The sequence below is a fragment of the Panthera uncia genome (genome assembly GCF_023721935.1).
Source record: "Panthera uncia isolate 11264 chromosome C1 unlocalized genomic scaffold, Puncia_PCG_1.0 HiC_scaffold_4, whole genome shotgun sequence".
In the NCBI taxonomy this organism is placed as follows: Eukaryota; Metazoa; Chordata; class Mammalia; order Carnivora; family Felidae; genus Panthera; species Panthera uncia.
Window position 1 is genome coordinate 3,298,728 of NW_026057585.1, and position 20,490 is coordinate 3,319,217.

Below are 20,490 nucleotides of genomic sequence, written 5' to 3' on the forward strand. Positions count from 1 at the left end.
ACTTACGGATTTTGCAGAATAAGCAAGTCTTTGCAAGTGACCTTCCTGTGTTCTCCCACCCCACCCCCAGCCTGACTCCCACACCACAGCACACTCCTGAAGGGCCAAGCTGATCACCTGCGTCCCTTGCTCAAACGTTGAAGTTCGGGCCCCTCGATGGGCCCCACCCGGCTCTCTGTGACCTCTCTCCCTCTGCTCATTTCTTACCTCCACCTCCTCTATAGCGCCCATCCAATTTCAACAGGCAGGCCTGTTAAAAGGTCCACCACCATCTTCCACCAGGAAAAATCACCTTCCCCTCTGGCCTGTTGCACCCTGCACCTTCACCACGGTAATGACCTGTACTGTAATGATTGTACTGTAATGATCAATTTCTGCACCTGTTCCCTCGTCCCAGCCTCAGCACGGTTCTGGACACACCGTAGGTGCTCTCTAGATGGTGGTTGCTAAGGCAATGAGTCCTTGTGTTAAATACAGCTTCCCCATCCTCGCAGCACTTTGAAAGTACTCAGAAAAGGAAATGACTAAAGTGTAGACTGTTCAAACGGAACACCACCACCACTGGGTGTACCCGTGCCACTGGGGAGGAGGAAGGACTGAGGTCAAGAGCCCAGGGCTGCTATGGAGCTACTGTGATTGTCCAGTTTACAACAGTCAGGACTGGCTACACCATCTGTGGGGCCCAGTGCAGAATGGCACTGTGGGGTCCCCTATCCAACGATTATTGAGAATTTCAAAAGGTGACAGCAGACCAAGCCCCAGCCCTGGGCAGCTGCACAGGTTTCCCATCCATGAAAGCTGGCCCTGGTGACAGCAGGGGAGTAGGGAGTCTGGGAGAAATTTTGGATGAATTTTTTAAAAAAGTAGCTTTAAAATCTGCAAATTTGTTTTAAAATTTCTATTTTCTCATGCCTCGCCCTTCACAAGACCCCCACAGTGGTTTATTTTCATTTATAAGTGCAGATCCTTTTAAAAAGCTTATTTTATTTCACGTTGTTTTAGGAAAAAAAACACCACACTCTGTTAGTCCTTAAGAAATAATGCTATGATCCACACCCCACCACTTACCCCCTGAAATGAAGTAACCCATCATTATTGCACTTCCTCCATTTAGTCCTGAAATTGCGGGGAGACTGGCTGGGCTTTCACAGGATTATGTTAACATGAAATATCTTTATCAACCTTTTGCTAAGTTTTAAAAATTAGTTCTCTGTGCAACAGCATCCAGTCCCTCAAATGTGATTTTATTTCACAGCATTCTTAGTAAATTAGAAATTGTTCTGTTCAAACCCCAAATGAACTTAGTTTATCAGATATCATCGTGATGAAATGTTGTTGGTATCTGCTGACAGTGTAAATGAATGAAGATTTATGAAAGGGGCTTTTCAAAACTGCGCGGCTCTGCAGCGGGCAGCTCATCTGCACTGCCGCACTTGTCCAGCAGGGGGCGGCGCGAGCAGTGCCACATTCCCAGCGCCTCCCAGCAGGGGCCAGCCCGCTCTTGCCCTCCCCTGGCTCTCTCTTAGGGACAGTAGCAAGGGACCACGCACTATCAGTGAGCACAGCACCATCAGGTGCAGCAGGCAGTGGGGCTGCCCAAGAAGCCAGTCCAGTGGGCAAATGCCAGGTCCCCCAACCTTCCTTAGGGCTCTCCTCTCACGTTCCCCATGCTTCGCTGTTCCCTGCTCTCCTCTCTATGCTTCAAAGCCAGAGGACCTAGGAATATGGCTAAGTTCATGGAACAAAAGCCTCATTTTTGCTCCCCTGGCATAAACTTTTCACCACGCAGGACCATCTGAATAGATCTGATTGTGCCAGAATCCTTAAACTTGAGCTCAGCTTTCTCATCTGCAAAGGAGATGAGTACCACCTACTTCGTAGGCCCCTCAAAGATCTGCACGAGAACACACATGGAGGGGACGGTGGGGGAGGTGCTCTCACGTTTGTTGTCTGGGGCTCCAGTGTTACTGAGAAGCCAGGGCTGCCGACGGTGGGAGAGAAAAATGGCTCTCAAACACCCTTCCCGGAGACAGAAACGGTCACAGGAAAAACTCCGGACTGTAGAACGCCAGCAGAGCCCAACTTGTCCAAGTTTGTCTGCAGCTGACTCCGCACCTGCAGCTCCTCACTTCTTCTCTCACCTGTGAAGGAACGCGCACACAGACGCCCACTCGCTCAGCTAAAAACGCCTAGGACCTAAAGAAATCCACACGCCGAAACAAATCCAAAGGCACAGAAACAAACAGCCAGTCCCTCAGACGAGTACCTTGCAGGGTGCACGCTGCTGCACTGGGGGTCCTGTGTGTGATGGGGGATCGAACAGAGCACAGCCTGAGCAGGGCCGGGGGAGGGGAAGACGCTGACGAGCAGGCAGTGAGGACGGGAGCCAGAAGGGACCGCAGAAACCCACGGACTGTGGAGAGCCGCGATTTGCGGGGACAGCAGGAATGCGTTGCCTTAACAAGATCCAGGACATTTCACAGCTTATGCAAATGACTGCAAATCTACCTTCAGCCTTAATTACTTCACGCCATTAAACTGACTCTCACAGAAATTCCTGGGAAAGACCATTCTGGTAAAGAGGTGAATTTCAGCACTGGGGAGGGGGGTTGCTCTTCTGCCGACAGCCTGGCTTTCACGACTAGGACAGGACCCAGTCTGGCAGGATAAATCCTCGGGGGCTTATTCCTCATTCCGCCTCATCCACAGGGAAGAGGCTTCACCTGGGCCGCTGTAGACTTTGCTAGCCTTCCTTTCCTCATCAGCCAACTCCCTACAAGGTGGAACCCTCTGGGCCACTTGGCAGCCACCATGCCCCATACCAAACAGCACAGGAACCCAAATGAACAAAAAAGGCAATTGGATTTTGTAAGAAACAATATATTTTATTTTTCTGACACCACAGCTCTGGTGAGTGGTTTTGTACCAAATTTAATGGAGGTTACACAGAACGTTTTACGCATGGGAGGGGGAGGGCAGGGGAGGAACCACAAAATTAAAAACAAAAACAAAAACGAAATCCTGGATAGCTTTTAGCATCTGTTCCACTCCCACATCGATAAAATTCACTTGGGAATTCCTAAGAAAAGGAGAACAGAAAACAAGGTGGGCAGGGAAGGGCGTGTTGGGGAAGAAGAGAAAGGGAGCAGAAGACCGCCGAGCATCCCAAGCACAGGCCTTTCCCTCGCGGAACCGGGACGACGCTCAGCCTGGAAGGCGAGGCTTTCATTAGATTTACTTCCCCAAAAGAACACCGTGTATTGCAGCTGCCAAAGGGAAAGAGGAGGAAAGCAGGGGTCACCAGTTGGGGGCGGGGGCACGGGAGAAGGAGATACACTTAACCAAGGAGATGAGGGCAGGGTGGAGGGGCGGGGAGGAGAGGGAAACTGAGAGAAAAACGTGAAGGTGGGTTTGCAGACTGGAAGAGACAGACCGTGCCGGAGAGCACTCGAACCGAAAAACAAACGTCCTAAGCTTCATTATTTTTGAAAAGAAAAATCTCCCCCCTCCCCCCACCCCTCGCTGAACTTAGTTCCTTTTTTTGTGCTTTTCATTAATACTCTGCTCTGAGGTCGTAGTTTGGTTTTTTTCTATACACTGGAGTTGAAAGAAAATAGTCCAAAGGTCTGAAGACGGATTCTCCACCTAAAGTAAACGGCCCAGCATTCCTGTTCTCCTCTTGTCCCAAAGACTAAAGTCTCTGCTAAAATCCCTTTTACAATATAGTACAGTACACAAAAAAATAAAGCCCAAAGCAAATAAAAAAACAAACAAAAACAAAAAAACGAAACAAAACAAAAAAACAAAAACAAAACCAGAAAAGAATCCTGGGAGAAGCCAGTCCAAAGGACGTAAACATACAGAGAACGGTGCAACACATGACCGATGGCAATTCTCGAAGCACAGGCTACAGATTCCCAAAAGTAGGTGCCATCATGGGATACCCAAGTCCACAAAAATAATTTTTAAAAAATAAATCTTAAAAAAAACACACCTGTTGATTAAATGAATCATTTGTTTTCAGGTAAATCCATACATTCTCGAGTTCCCCCCTCCCCCAAAGCAGCCCTCGGGTCTCTGCTCTCCTATTGCCTGACCAACAGCACTCCCGGAACTCCCTCAAGGCAGCTCTCAGGACCCAGAATCTCATCTTGACAAGGATCGGCACATCCAATCTTAGCAGCTTAAAACATCATGTTTCCTGGGTTGCCAGGTCCTTGGCTGAATCCACCCATGCCCACGTCAGCGGCCATGCCCCGGGGCCTCATCTGTGGGGGGATCATGATGTTCTGTTGGGGTCCCATCATGCCCTGCATGGACATCATCATGCCTGGGGAGCCCACAGGCCCAGGGTGGGTGTAGAGCCCAGCAGGCCCCCGATCCTTGCCGGGAATCATGCCCACGGCGGCAGCCGGATTGCTCATCAGGGTAGGCTGGCCGGGCATTGTAGATTGTGCTGGTGACATCATCCGATGGTGAGGTCCCATCATGCCTTGCTGGAGAAAGGCTGGTGGTCTCATTGGGTTGTGGCCTGGCATGGATGGAGCCGTGCCAAGAGGGATGTCCGGAGTTCCCACTGGCCCTGGCCCTCCCATGCCAGGTAATGCTAGTCCCATTCTGGGGGCCTGTTCGCCCATCATCCCCTGCATGTGCGAAAACCCAGGCCCAGGCCCCTGGGGCTGTTTACGGCCTGGGACTTCCCCTCGAGGGAAATATTGCAGTGTCTGGCTAGGCTTCTCAGATGGAATAATGCGAGACAGATCAAACTCCGGGATTCCGGTGGCTCCAGGTCGGATGACCTCCTGCAGGTCTGGGTCTGTAAACACCGAAGGCATGCTGTTCCCCAGGACGGCGAAGGAGTCGGGACCCCCGGGGCCTCCAGGCTTGCAAAGTGCTGCATCTGCTGAACTCTGGGGCAGGGTGCTGGGGCGGCCAAGGGGGCCTTCTCCTGGGAAACCCATAGCTCCTGGGAAGCTGCCCTGCCCCCCACTGGGGCCGTTGTGAGGGAACGGAGCTTGCTGTGGAGGAGACTGTACTGGCGGGAAGCCCTGGGGGAAACCCATCCGTCCTTGAGGTACCATCGGAGGCTCCTGGGACCCATGCCCCATGATAGGATTGTGTGACATCAAGCCAGGCCCCATCGGGACCCCATGAGGAGGTATGTTGGGTCCCATGGCATTCGGAGAGGGCATCTGATTGGAGTGAGAGAGCGGCTGGGTCATTCCCATTGGGCTGAGGGTTGGCATCGGAACCACGGGGTTTGGACCTGAAATTCGAGGATTCTGTGTATTAATGCCCATCCCTAGAAAAATAAAGATATCAAAGGAATCACCTTAACCGAGAGCAACTTAGAAAAACTACAACAAATCCAATCAGCAACAACAAAAAGTCAAATGTGCAAGGTACTCTGTTGGGAAAACATATGTCACGGAGTCCCTGCCCTCAACAAGATCGAAATGCATTTTTGAGCACAGACACCCAACAGCTCTACGAGAGGTTATATTTTGAGTGTCAAACTGTATGACGTAAGAGTGTGTAGAAAACAACCAGGAAGAAAGTCTCCTGTGCGAAAAGTTACAAATTAATATGCAAACCAGTGTAGTCCTCTTCATTGGAGACATTTCATACAGAAAAAAAGAATCTGTCTGAAGTAAGTATGGTCCTCTTTGGAGAAAGAGGATTAATCAGTCCTACAAGTCCAAGAATCAGAAATAATAACAAGGAAACCAAACAGGCCTTTACCAAATGACATCTAGCATTATCTTTTTAGACTGCCTTACTCAGAGAGCATTTCACACTCTAGGGTGTATGAAACGTTAAAGAAACATAGCTTTTAACAGAGAGGGAAAGCATGCAGTTTCTACTATAGTCTCTGGGACATTTAAGTATTTGGTTTCTCTGTGGAATTACTACTGAGTATGGTAAGGACGGTGCTTGCTAGGAAATAGGGGCTTTTCCACCATCTCAAATCCCGTGGCTGCTTGTGGTTGGAGGCTGCCCTTCCAGAAAAACACTTAAAAACTAAAGACATCCAGTCAGAATGTTAAAAGGAAACTGCTTTCAGTCTTGCTCCAGGAGGACCCTCCCTACTCTGACCCTCGACACCCCCACCACCACAAAAAGGGAAAAACGAACCCATCCAGGCACACAGAGGCATCAGAACTTCTATAAGTTCATTCTAAGAACTGTCAAGAAATCTGCTTTCCAATAAGCACGGACTGAGTCACACTAATACAAAATTGCTATCTTCCTCTAGTGCAGACACTTTAATTCTATCGACGGTATTCTTTCTCAACTCGTTGCACCTCCACCCGTTGAGGTCTGCAGCTGTCGACAAAGCACGTGAGAAGTCTCTCTTTTGTCTAACACGGGCTCCGTATCCTAGCTTCCATCCTGATTGCTTACCTGGCATATTATTCATTGATGGCAAGTTGGGAGAGCGAGCTGGAGGGGAGTCGTCATCGGAGCTGGCCACAGTCTTGATGGCGTCGTGGTATAAAGGGGTAGAACTGGGCATTGCGAACTTGGACATTCGAGACATCATAATAGACAGTGGGTTCTGGGAAAGGGTTGGCTCGGGAGGCATGGTGTAAGGTGTACTAGAGGGAAGACTTCCAGGGATATTCACAGAGGCAGACTGGCTGGCTGTAGGAGGTGGGGGGCCACCTAGAAGAAAGCAAAATGAAACAAAAACGGGCAGGGAATTAGATTGCTCTTGAAGGCTATCAGGCCTATGATTATGAACTAGCAAGGCCAGGGAAGCGACAGATGAACAACAGGACAGTGTTATTAGACCCGGGACACGAATCATCAGTCTTCTAGTCAAGATCTGTGTGTGTGCAGAGGGCAGACCGCAGCGCAATACAGAGGTGACGAATCAGCAGACGTGAAGACAAACACGCCAAGAATGCCTCAGACAGAACTTGAAGCTTGGGAAAAACACGGCTTACGGACAACTATTTCACTGAAAAGAACACGACATAAGCAGGTCTTTCCCTTGCCGATCACAACTCAAAATTCAACCCGGGATTCAGTCTGCTGTGGAGCCAGACTAGCGATCTGACCCCAGCCACCAACCCTACACATGCTCTTGATTAATTTCCACAACCAAAGCGTTTGAACAAAAAAGTTCTGAGGGGGCTGTCCCACCGTCCTGCTTTCATGACCCGCTAACCAATGGAGAGGGGCGCTTTAACTTGGAAGTGTATGTTTTCTATCTTACTCGGAGTCTAGTTTTTCTCAAGTGGGGACAAGGCGGACCTAGTATTTACACCTCGGTGCTCATCTTCCACGGACCACCTCTGGTCCCATTCATAAAACCACCATCATCAGTGAGAGCTTCTCCTGGGAAGAAAATACTGATAAATTGCGGCTGATCTGTGAGAACAGCAGTCTACCAAAGAGGTTTTGGGAACTGCTTCTGTGGCCAACGTGTATTTACGAGAACCACTCAACTCTCTCAGCGGCCTCCCCTTTGTGCTTAGGATTATACTCAGAGCCTGTGGATGTGAGGGCAGCCCCCTCCAGTGGGCGGGCCTAGTATTTAAAGCAGCCACATTTACCCACCGTTAAGGCATTTTATTTCACCAACATGTTCACCGTGCAAATGTAAATTTGTCTGTGAAATGACAAATACTTCCCATTTTCTCCTCTTCCTTTTAACAGTCCCATCTGACACACATACTCTGCCCTGAGAGCCGTGTTTCTCTGCCAGGATGGGACGCCTGTGCCTAACCCCGTGGAAGTACCGACGATGCACACGGCCACAGATACGTCCGTCTCGGCAGAGGCCATCTCCGAGTGCAGAGCTCAGAGACATGTCTCCGGGCACCAGCTGCATCATCAAGTCAGGACACCAGCTTCCTCAAAGGGCATAAACCAGGCTTTTGCAATCTCTGGCTCACAAGGGGCGACCGTGAGGACGCGAGCGTACTGACCTGACTCTACACTGCCCAGCATGGCTGGGGAGGCCATGGTGAGGGGTGCTTTATGGTTTGGAGGGATCCCGGGACTCTGGAGGGGAGGTTTTGGAGAGGAGGTCCATCCAGGTGACGGGGCAGGAAGTGATGGAGACTTGAGGTGAACAGGCGAAGCAGCAGCAGACCCCAAGACGGGGGGGGACTTAATGGACGCAGCAGCAGCCGGGCCCGCCAGCATGCCTGCCAGCTGCGATGGAGTCTGGGGGGACTTGAGGTTCCCCGAGGGCGAGCCCAGCATTGGTGACTGGACTTGGCACACCGTGGGAGACTTCAGAGGGTTGATGCCTGGGGAGTGCCCCTGGCTGCCTGCCGCAGATATATCCAAGGGCTTCCGCCCCAGGCCACGCTGCACTGGAGGAGCGGTGTTGAGGCTAGTGGGGTTACTGGAAGGGTTGAGAGGTAGTGCTGGCATATGACTGAGCCGGCTGTTAGTCCTTTGGTCGGGCCCGACTGGTTCTCTGAGACTCCGCAAGCCACTGTTGCTGCCTGGACCCTGAGACATGGGGAGAAACGGCCTGGGGCCCATGCCGTATTCTTGCTGGGGGTGCTCCCCAAACGGCAGGGGCACCATCTTCTGCTGAGCAGACAGCACGTCTGTGCCACCCGGGCGTAACTTCATCATCTCCTCAGGGCCCGTCCCAGCCTCTCTCATCTTCTGAGGTATCATCTGAGGGTTGGATCCCATGTTGACGTTCAGACTGACATCTCCCTTCATCCCACCGGGAACCATCCCAAACTCCAGTTCCCGACCAGGGCCCATCTGCGGGGGCATTCCTTTTGGAAAGTCGCCCCGAGAGGGACTCAGAGGGCCCTCGACGGGTATTCGAGGGAAAATGGGACTGCTCCCAGGCTCCATGTGTCGCTGGGAGCCGGGGATCAACCTGTTCATCTCCATGCTGGGCCTGATGCTTTCCATGCTCATCCCCGGGGGGAGGCCCAGCTGCTTCTCCGCCAGCTGCTGTTGAAACATCTCTTCGGACAATCCTTGGGGGTTTGGGAAGCGTTCCCCTCGGCCAGGACCACTGAAGACACCCTGGCCAGGCGGGAAGTTTCGACCGTCTGCGATTTTTGGCACATCGTCTGGCCAACTGACTCCAGAAAGACCCGGTCTCGATGCTGGGTTGGGGACGTTCGGTCCCTCCATTTCAGAGTTGATCATTCCCGCAAACCCAGGGAGGCGCATCTGGCTCCCTGCCATGTTGGGGTGGGGAGCCATGCCCCTCGGGGGCAGAGAATGAGGCATGCTGATCCCATCAGCAAAGGGCTCTGCGCCCCCCGGCCCCCAGCCTTCACCGGGGGCCATCTGGTATGGAGGGGGAGGCCCTCGGCCCACGCCCCGAGGCCCATGCTGATGGACCATCATGTCCTGGAGGGAGCACTGCTGCACAACAGCGTGCTCCTGCTTCCTCCTTTTCTCCTCGTAAAACTCCTGCTGCAGCTTCAGCCAAGCTATCTGCTCGGGGGTCATGTGGTCCAGGTGGTCAGGTCCCATGGGCCCAGACTGGGAGTTCATGGAAGGTGGAACCATTTCATCCGGAGAAAAGGGCACATCTCTATGTCCTTGAGGGCCAAATGGAGCTCCCACATCTGTCCGGGGCCCAGGTCCCTTCCCTAGGCTTTGGGATTGAGCCATCATGGCCTGTATCGGCCCTTCTGGTTTTTTCTGAGGTCCATCTAATACCCCAGTGTTCTGCTGGGGTCCCCCACTTTGTCCTCCTGTGAATTCTTTCTCGTCGGGGAAAAGCATCCGTTGGATATCTCGGAGCGTTTGTAAGGAGCGCTCCCGGTGCTCCAGCTGCTCCTGAGACAGGCCATCGGGGTTCTCTCCCAGCGCGGGGGGCTCGCCACTGGACGCTGGTGGAGGTGGGGCGGCTTTGGGATCTGCTGAAGAGCTACTGCTCCCCTGGGAGACAGGGGTCACTGCTCGGTTATTGGGTGTCGAGTTCGGCCCAGTACCGTCTGGGGGCAGTGGCGTGGAGCTGGCGGGGCTGCCCCCAGGAGGGATCAGTTTGTTTTCTACACCAGGACTGTCCCGGTCCAGAGGACGCGGGGGTGCAGCAGGCTTGGGTGCTGGTGCCGGAGTGGGCGGGGTCGGCTGCAGCCTGGTATTCTGGGAAGAATTCTGGTCCTGGCTGGCAGGAGCTGGGGGCTGTGGTGGGAGGGGTTTCGGATCATTCCGAAGGGCAGATATCTGTGTGTTCTGAAAACAAACGAGATTTTAAAAAATCATTAGTAAGTTGTACAAAGAGGCGATGAAAAAGGCAAGGCACGTTATAAAGGATTTGTCCCCGTCACATAAATCTACTCTGACATTTGCTGTACAGCCCCACTCTGGACATGGGGACGTTCTGATTTTTTTCTTTCCCTTTACTGTCAAATGGCATCCTCTTTCCCGTGCTGAAGATCAGGTTTCAATAACTTTATAAGCATGCCAGGGGGAGAGCCACTCTGCCAAAGTGAATACATTTGAGTATCTATTTCGAGGAACAGGTTTGATATCGCATGTACCGTGTGTTGCTGATTCAAAGAGAGATTAGTTTCTTGGTATGTGGGAGGCTGTACCTAACACCTTTTCTTTTCCCCGAAAGTACGACTGGGTATGCAGACTTCTCACTGTCAATCAGGAGGGCTGATGTTTTCAACCGAAAGAGAAAGTCCCTGTCACTGACAGCTCTGTACCCTCCCAGCTGGAGGAAGCAGGAAAGGCCGTTCAGTGCCGGCGTCTCCTCTGGCAGGGGGACTACCTAAGTACTCCTCTCCTTGAGTTTCCAGGGGGCCTGACATCTCTGGTTTCTGTTTTCAGTTTGTGATCACTGATTCCATATTTGATAAGAATTTGTACATTAACTGTAGTAAGATAATCCGCAGGCAGGAAGCGTCCGTGGAGAAATCTGAGGCTATCTAGCTCATGGTGTCTCTCCGTCTGTTCTTTCCAATAGACGGAGGACTGCCCTTTCTATAGGCTGGAAGATAGCCTCGTTATTATTTATTAAGTACCAGCGCTACACTAAGTCCTGCAGCAGGTGACAAGGATGCTGTTAGTGCCTGGAAGAGGGACGTGTGTGTCCTGGGTCTACACCCTGGTGCTGCGGGAGGTACTGGAGGAGAACCGAAGGGCCCTGCCTACAAACCCCAGCTCAGGGATCTTTCGCCAGGCTCCAGGGAGCCGCATGATCCGTTTTTTGATGTTCATTTGCTCCTACTTGTTCACTTAATCCAGTCTGCGTTTCCAAACCCCTGCCTCCCCACTGACTCTCTGGAATGGTTCCCTGTGTGCACATTTGTACACGACTCGTCATGTGTATCTCCGCATGGAACAGTTTGTGTTGCATAAACACAAAGACTATCCTCGGGTGTTCCCGTTCTGTGAATATGTACGTAAATGTTTCGCTTGCAGGTAGCCACACACATATGTCTGTAGACAGAGACCGGTTCGGGGAAGGCTGGCTAAACCTGCGAGGGCTCTGTGTGCTCCGAGTGTTTTCCATGTCCCCGCCTCCCTCACTGGAGCGCGGAGGTCACCTTCATCCTCCTTCCAGTGCCATTTTAAGTTTGCCTTTGGTGGCCAGGTTTTGTTTGTTTGTTGGGGGGGGTGGGCATGGACTCTGTCATGTGACCAGAACAGAGGAAGCACTTCAGTGCCACTTTCGATTTCAGATTTGGAGCAACGGCAATCTGATTATTCCCAATTCCAGCTCCTTCTCCGACTCATTTCAGTACCGGAGAAGGTGGAGGTGAAAACTGGTACAATCTGTCATCCAATCGATCAAATGTTAGTCTGCACTACAACGAACCCTGTGCATTCCAGATAATATAAATCTTAAGCATTATATATGTGTATAAAAGGTTTAAGTATCAATTAAAAAACATATATATATATATATATATATATATAAATTTAAATATTATGTATGTCCACCTCTATCCTTCTTGACTAGCAGAGATGTATGAGCAGCGCGAAATGCCTTTTCTAAGTCTAACAAAGCCCAAGCTCTGCTATGTCAACAGAGAGGGGCTTCGTTGATAAACGACACAGATGAAAACTTTATTTTATCTTGAATTGCCACTTCAGTCATTTAATGTCACTTAACTGTTCCCATGTCGAAGACCCAACCCAGCGCTAGATCTTAGGCTTCCTGAAAGCAGGGACTGTGTCTGGAACCTCTTAGTGTCCCCACGGCACTCGCCAACACCTGTCCCAAGAAATAACTTTTGGTTCCATCTGGAACGCTGTCTTGAAGCAACCATAGCATGCTTTTTCTAATGTGGTTTGCAGCAGGCACTTAAGTTCCAGACAGGAAACAGACTAACGTTTATTATAATTTTGGAAATATCAAGCGATTAAAAGCACTCAATGGTCCTCTCACTCTGAAATACATGAGGATCATTCTGAAAGTCACTGAGACTGTAATTATGGTATTATCAGCATGTGCTCCAGGACTGTGGCTTTAGTTATTCCTTTTCTGTTCTGCAACTAACTCAAGAACGTTTGTCAGTTTTTAGAAACCTGCCCCGTACACAGGGTCTGAAGTCAGCTTTTCCCAGAGATGGTTAGTTAACATGAAGGAAATCTAAGGTCTCCACATAATTCCTTTTTTATTGTGTCTTTCTCTCCCAGTAATCCATCAGTATACCAGCATGCTGATAGAAAAGGCCGGTACAGGGGCGCCTGGGTGGCTCAGTCGGTTGGACGTCTGACTTCGGCTCAGGTCATGATCTCGCGGTCTGTGAGTTCGAGCCCCGCATCAGTCTCTGTGCTGACAGCTCAGAGCCTGGAGCCTGTTTCAGATTCTGGGTCTCCCTCTCTCTCTGACCTTCCCCCGTTCATGCTCTGTCTCTCTCTGTCTCAAAAATGAATAAATGTTAAAAAAATTAAAAAAAAAAAAAAAGAAAAAAAAAAAAGAAAAGGCCAGTACAGTGCGATCCGCCTGAAGCCACACAGCGCCAGGACTAGGTGTCCAGAATGCAGCTTACACCATCAAGACTACCCTCCCTGCCAATGACATTCACCGTCTCCCACCTGTACAGCTGCTGTAGAGCCTTTAAACCACACTCCACTTCCAGAATGGCCTACCAGAGGGGCTGTGCTTCGCTCTGTCTTGCTGTTAGAGATGTTCTGGATGTGGAAAGTGACGATAGTTTCAACCTGGCCCTTCAACACAGCTTCCGCAGCTCTGCAGAGACGAAAGAGACGCATACGCTAGGACGTGCTTCTATTTCACTACCTGTAATTCCAAAACGTTTTAACCCCAGACTGAACTTGTACAAGGGGAAGGAAGGCGTTCCGTGTAGACAGCCACCAGAAATGTTGAATAAGAATCGAGAAACACAGGGTTTTCATTATCTGTGTCTATCACTTACCACCAGACTTCTGAAATCTAATGACAGCCATTAGCAAATCTCAAAAGAGGCATGTAAAAAACCGGAGATTTTCTCCTTCAAACCAATGTCCTGTGGTAGGTGTGTTTTTATGGAATCCTAGTTCAAAATCCCAACCACAAATACGAAATCTCACAATACCTAATAATACTCTAAGGCTGTCAAAATTCACTTTGTATGTATGTAAGGTATAGTCACATTCTTTATAAATTAAATAAGTAAAAAATCTGCTGGTCCATCCACCAGAGACATAGGTACCAAAACGTCCACCGTAGTTATCTCTATGAACTCCAGGCAGATTTTTCTTTTTAGTTATTCATATTTTCTAATTATTCCAAGATAGACCTGTATTACTTGTGTTATTTAAAAAAGGATGCTAAATCACAGAAAAGTGTATATTGTGTAATTAATCTCTTTTATGTTTAAAAAAGATCTAGATGTATATTACAAGCATAAAAAACTTCTGGAAGGAAAGCCCAAGTATCATTAGTGGTTGCCTCTGGGGAGAGAGGGTAGGGAGGTTTAATATTTTATTTTACTTTACCCCTTTCTGTCCTGTTAACTTTAACTGATCATAACACAGGTCAGAGGAGGGGGGAAGGAGTAGTCCTCAGTGGGAATAAGAACTTAGGTGTCCAAACACACAAGCCATGCCAACAGCAAGACACAGCCATTAACTTACTTATTGGCCATCTCAGTAGAAAACACATACACCACTTTGGCGGGAGTCTTCTGAGCAGGTGTGGGCTCTGGGGCAGTAGTCTGGCCATGGGAGGGGGTGGAAGACCTGGGGGCCGTAGCATTTGACGGGGTCATCGAGTGTGGCGTGTGCTGGGAATCCTGGGACTTTATGTGGTCAGCAGAATTACATTCTAGAAGAATGAAAAGATCCGCGTCACGGAGAGAATAAAACTTCTTCTGCCAGCATTTATATAGCACAAGCCCACCTTGAGAATTTCAAGGAGGAGGCACCTTGCTAACAGGAGACCTCTAATTTTAAAAACTCCAACACACTTGCCCCGAAATGATGAATTACAAAGCATTCCTCCCCCACCTCCTTACTTCTCTAGGGCGCATCCTTCAGATATCAGCGCAAACATCCCTCCTTCCTGGAAACCTTTTTGGAACCTCTTGGACTGGATGCCCCTGTGGGTTGAACCCATAGCCCCCACATTCTCTGATTTCAGCATTTGTCCAATTTGATTGTAATCGTTTAACGATGTGCCGTCTAGGTGCGCTCACATCCTCGGGGACAGCAGCTGCATCCATCTTGCTGACCGTGGCCCCCCAGCACCCAGCACAGCGCTGGCACTCATGACAGGCCTCCCCACAAACACCCGAGGGAGGAACGAAAGACGGGGACAGTCACCAGGTTTTCATCTCTAATTTGGGTTGGGGGCTCACACTTCCTCTCCTGGAATGCTAACTTCATGCTCTGGCCTACAGTTAGGATTTTTGGTTTTACACTAGGAGGAAAAACAACTAAAACCACAGCCATTGGTCCCACATTCCTCCTGGCTGGCTCCACTGTGGGGCCTCCCCTATGTCTCCCCCAACGTAGCCACTCATCCTGCCACACTGAAATCAGCCGGGACAAACCCACACTAGTGCCAGCGCTAACCCTCGTGCCTACAATGCTGGCAAGGTGGGAGCCAGAGAGCACAAAACCCACGTCTTAGAGGGTGAATCTGACAGAGAAAAGGAAGGGACGCCAGGAAAACTGCTCAAGTGCGGGCCACTGGGGTCGACAGGCTGGAGCTGCTGGTTTGATTCTGGAGTATAAATAGCACGGAGGCCAGACACATCCATAAGAACGTGGTTAGGACCACAGAACGTCCTACTGTAACCCCCACAACACCTGCATCATCAAGAGCAAGAGCTCCTCAACAAAGTGGTTCCACACTGCTCTTCAGTGAGCAGGAAAATGAGAAGAAATGGTTCCCTCTTAATAAGCCGTGACAACACCTGAGTCTGATACCTACTCTCCCCACTCGGCTGCTATTAGGCTCTCCGGCATCCAGCAATGGCGGAGGCCTTCCCTCGGGAATACCTACTTCCCTCTGAGTCTCAAAGATCTTATAGACATACCTTTAATGTCAGAGTCATCGTTTGGAGTCCCAGGATCTCTCTGATCAAAGGAGTCGGCGGAAATACTTCGCTCCCTTTTCCCCTTGCCCTTGGCACCATTTCCAGCCCCATTCTTCAGCCCCATGCTCCCACCTGGGCCAGGGGGTGCTTTAGGGGTATGGCCCCCACTCTTGGAGTCACAGGGGGATGGCTGGGATTGGCTGGCTGAGCCCCCCTGTTTACCCTGATTGGAGAATTTGGAATCCAGCTGGGGGTTTCCAGATGGGGACATCACTGTAGGGGGACGGACCATCACCTCCTGCTTTGACTTAGGGCTACTAAAAGAGACAAATAATAAAGAGAGATCAGATGCCGGATACAGCTGGGCAGCCCAAATCAGGAAGAAGCAGTTTCTAGGAGCAGGTCAAGGAGACACAGAGGACTAAGTAACTACCCCACCTTTCACCTCGGCTCCTTCCTCACCCCCTCCAACCCCACTCTCATCTCGGAGCTATCGACTGAGAGGAGGGTCAGGCAGAGTGGCCTGCCAGGTCTCAGGAACCCTAGAGTCACATGGGGACCCATCTCTAGGGCTTCTGTCAATAAAGGACAATGGTTTCTATGTACATAGAGAAGTGACTCTCACACTAAGACTAGCTCAGAGTAAACAAACAGGCATCGTTAAGATTAAAATACTACCCACCCCCTGGCTGATGACAAGGAACAGCTGTAACGAGAGCCTAGCTTCCCTGCTGGAAAATACGAGCAAGACCCGGAGAGTACACGAGGAAACCCGCTGCTGAATGGCAGGTTAGGGAAACCTTGCCAGACACGAGTCCCTCAAACAAGCAGTATCGCACGCCAGAGCAGATATGCTAACCAGTGCCCCAAGGGATGTGGAAAAAGTTCTTTCAAATATCCATTTAAGGGGCCCCCGGGTGGCTCAGTCAGTTGAGTGTCCGACTCTCGCTTTCGGCTCAGGTCACGATCTCACAGTTGGTGGGTCGAGCCCCGTGTCGGGCTCTGTGCTGACAGTGTGGAGCCTGCTTGGGATTCCCTCTCGGATCCCGCCCCCCCTCTCTCTGCCTCTCCCCTGCTTGTGCTCTCTCTGTCTCTCTCTCAAAACAAAGAGAAAAAAGTTTCAATTTAAGTACTGTGGAACAGAGGAGAAAGCTTCACAGCGGGAGTCCAGTCCAGGGCTGGTGTTTTAGTCCTAGGATCTCAGGCCTCCTCACCATTCCAGACCTCGGCTTCCTCACTCGCCAAGGTTAGCACATGGTGCTGGGTGAACTCTAAGGTCCTCTCCTTTGCGCTTTGGGGAGGGGGCGGGGGTGGAGAGGCGCGGTCGGAGAACAATGGGCGGAAGAACACCAACTGACGTCTCTAACAGAAAGCCCGATGGTACTATAGCCCGTTTATTATTCTGTTTTCTCCTCTTTTCCCCACTCGAGTCTCATCTGCGTCCAATCCAAACACACCGTTCCCTCAAGGAGTGTTCATGGTCCACCTGCGACACCCCCAGGGGGCAGCCGGGCGGGCTCTAGCCCTTACCTCTGTGTGTTTCCTGATGGAGAGTTCCTCACTTTGGGGTTACTGGAATGCATTGATTGAAATCCTGAGCGTGCAGTCACAAACAGGGACGGGCTCACCGAGTTCCTCTCGGGCTGCAGCACAGACAGCTGCTGAGGGCAGTGGCGGCGGCCGGCGGCTTGCTGGGCGCGGCCCTCAGCGCTGGCCACCTGTATGCCTTTTTCCTCTTTGCTTTTCTCTGCTGTGGAAGTGGGTCCTTTCCCCTTGCAGCTCCGGCATCCTCTGGGTGTGTGCCTCCTGCTGCCAAAGGAAAATCTCGCATCTCCAGGGCACACTATGGGAAAAGGCCACCCAGAAAGACATAAAACACCCTTACAACAGGATCAAGGTTACAGTCTAGCCAACTAGACGCGGCGGCTACATCACTCCTCGGCTTCCAACAGGGCCAAAGGGGGAGCGGTGTTCATGCTCTGGCGAGAAGGCAGCTAGAGAGTGACAGGACTCTCTGCCAAGCACACGGGCCTCCCACCAAGTATCATGTACCGGGCGTCGGCAAGCACACGAGAAAAACATTTCATCTTCAGCCATATATTCTCCCTTACATTTCTCCACTTCCAGATACAAACCCGCCCAAAACGCAGGTTTATCTGCTCTTTTCAAAACAATGCTTTGAAACCACAGGGTACTCCCAAATCCATAGCAACTATCCGGTGTTTCGCCTCTGATGGCAGACAACGGCACTGAAATGTAGCAAACCCATCCCGATGTCAAACCACGAAACAAATTAATCTCTGTTTATATTCTCGGGGCCTCAGGGTGGGGAGACATTGGAGGAGGTCCTTCTGAGATCGGCTGCTGAGCCAATACCAAATACAATCAGTTCTGCCCCCTGACTTCCACGATCTTTCTATTAAATTATGCCAAGGATGTGTCTGGAGTTCTCGCTGTTTAATGACAGGGACAGTAGGCATGGCTAAGCATGGGAATGATCCATCATATTGAAGGTAAAAGAACATCTTTGGAAGCTAAGATAGTTTTTGAGCCAATTTGCAAGGCTAATTTGAAGCATAAAGGTCAAGAAAATATTCCCAAACCTAGCCAGAGAGCAAATGAGAACGCCCTTTACTTCAGGACGCCTGGACTAGTTCAGGGACAACCAAAACCCACTTTCAGTCACTAATCCTTCCAGGGCAGTTCCAATATGGTTTTCTGGTAACCGCTGTCCCCTCTACTCTCTTCTGATAGCTTGGCGGGACTTCTGATAGCTTGGCAAAGGGGCCCGGGACTGAGATAGAAGGATGTAAGATGCGGGACTCGTGGCTGAAGAATCACAGGGAGCCAGAAGTAGCTCAGGTGTTACCGCTTACACACACTTTGTGGGACTCCAGAACCGGACTGGAGATTGGGAGTTGTTACAGGTTTTGGCGCCGAGTCTGATCACGGTCAAGGGTTAAACATCCATGTCTTCCTTTGGAAATCTGCAATAGTCCCAGCATTTTACCTGAGACGCTAAAAGGAATTTATGGAAGTTCTCAGTGCACACAATTACTTTTTTTTTTTTTTTTCTTTTTAAATGATGAAGTCAGGAAAAACAACTAGAAGAAAATGGTATGGAATGTTTTCTATGCCGACCTCGGGGGGAAAAACATCCCAAAAAAACATTTTGGTCTTGATGGTATTTAAGGTTGTACTTTTAGCCCCCACCACCTTCAGCTTTTTCTTTTTTTCAGTCTGAACTATAAAATTGATCGTGGTTGTCAAGTCTGACATACATAATCATAAACCATTTTGTAACCTCTCACTAAACATCAGGAATCCCTGGTAATATACAAGTAGCTACTGAATCTTGCATGGACAAAGCCATCAGAAAACATTTACCTCAGGAACAGAAAAGTGGTTCCCACCAAATAGTCCCCTTCTGTAACTTCTGGTACTTTCTGTCTGCATCACACATTCTAGCACTCAATCATATGTCATACTGAATAGTCCTATGTGTATGTTTTATCTCCTTATGAAGAAAGACTATGTTCTTTGAAGACAAGAATCTTGTTTTCAAGTTCTTTGGCTTGTCTATAATACTCAGCATGATGTACTAAGATGTGATCGGACCCTCAGTGACATACTCCGTCTGCTTCTCCCAGAACAGAAACACCTGGCATTTGTGGTACACTTTCTCCAAAGGAACTCAAAACATATTACAAATATCAAATCGCCTCAATCTGCCAGGCCTATCTTTAAAAAAATATTTTTTTTAAATGTTGATTTATGTTTGAAAGAGAGAAACAGAGTGTAAGTAGGGGAGAGGCAGAAAGAGAGGGAGACAACAGGATCCGAAGCAGGTTCCAGGCTCTGAGCTGTCAGCACAGAGCCTGATGCGGGGCTCGAACTCCGGAACTGCAAGATCATGACCTGAGCCGAAGTCGCTTAACCGACTGAGCCACCCAGGTGCCCCAGTCTGCCAGGCATTTCTGATGAACTGGTAGCAAAGATGATTTCTGATAATAATACTGTGAGCACACAACACTTTTATCTTCAAAGTACTCCTAAAGACAGTTTCTTATTCTCACATGTTTCTCAGCCTTGATGGATGGGCATTTTACAGGTGAATGGAGGGAGCACATGTGAACGGTGTGCAGGGCTTCTTCCCAGGTTTGCAATCGGTTCTCCCCGACCCTACTCTTCATCGACCCTACTCTTCACCTCCTCACCATGACCTTATGGGCGGAGAGACAGCACGAAGGCTGAAGCAGGCATGTGGACTCCCTGACTGACGGGGAACAAAATCCCGGGTTTTCAAAACCCCTGGATGAGCCAGGGGAGTAGCTGAAGTCAGTCACCCTAGCCTTAGCCCGGCAAAAGAATCCACCAAGTGTCTCATCATATAGTTCCAAAGACTACAATTTGGCTCTTTGGTGCCTACATTTGCAGGCTGGTGCTCAGCTGTCATTTTAAGGACTGGAAAAGGTCTTCCACAGAAGATGATTCATTACAGCCACAGAGAGACTTTTTCCTCCAATAGAACTCAGGCTTCCAACTTGAAGATCTATTCACTCAATGCTTCTCCCTTTTCTTCTTAGCTCATATTTAAAATTCTTCCTAACAAGGTATCAGGCACTCTTTCAGGCAAGGCCTGTACATATTAAGTCACTGACCACAGCGCCGGGAGGCAGGTACCCCCACCTTTTTGAGAGGTGAGGAAACTGAGGCTCTGAAACGTTTAGCTGTTCGCCGGAGCGAGTTGGGTCATACGTGAGTTAGTCATATGCGAGTTAGTCATACTCTAGTAAGTGGGAGAGCTGGCATTCGGCCAGGCCCCCGGCTGTGCTCTTCATCACTGTCAAGATGGGGACTTGGTGGACAAGGTGAGCTAGCGCCCAGAAGACAGTGCTTGGCGGCACAGTATCAGCCTCTGGGTTAACTGGTACTACGGCAACCATCACTGTCTAGCCAGCTCACTCGCTTATCCTGCCCAATGGCATTTCATATCTTGTTCCTCTCCAAGTGTCCCCTTCCACCCCGCCCTCCCCTCTCTCAG

The 20,490-nt window shown here is 50.0% G+C and overlaps 1 protein-coding gene across 6 annotated transcripts in view; it reads right to left on the minus strand.

Annotated features, from left to right (window-relative positions):
* Window positions 1-2,847: 2,847 nt before the first annotated feature.
* The window catches only part of BCL9 (BCL9 transcription coactivator), an 84,321-nt gene continuing 66,678 nt past the window's right edge, over window positions 2,848-20,490 (minus strand). For 2 of the 6 annotated variants that reach the window (XM_049616469.1, XM_049616470.1), the window contains exons 4-10: window positions 16,977-17,289; window positions 15,447-15,763; window positions 14,041-14,230; window positions 13,000-13,153; window positions 7,938-10,179; window positions 6,406-6,666; window positions 2,848-5,302 (exon numbers count right to left, since the gene is read on the minus strand). In XM_049616469.1, coding sequence (XP_049472426.1) covers window positions 4,185-5,302; window positions 6,406-6,666; window positions 7,938-10,179; window positions 13,000-13,153; window positions 14,041-14,230; window positions 15,447-15,763; window positions 16,977-17,029 — 4,335 coding nt within the window. In that variant the 5' untranslated portion in view covers window positions 17,030-17,289 and the 3' untranslated portion in view covers window positions 2,848-4,184. Of the gene's footprint in view, window positions 5,303-6,405; window positions 6,667-7,937; window positions 10,180-12,999; window positions 13,154-14,040; window positions 14,231-15,446; window positions 15,764-16,976; window positions 17,299-20,490 lie in introns of those variants that run through there. The other 4 variants (XM_049616472.1, XM_049616471.1, XM_049616474.1 and 1 more) reach the window with 4 other exon arrangements.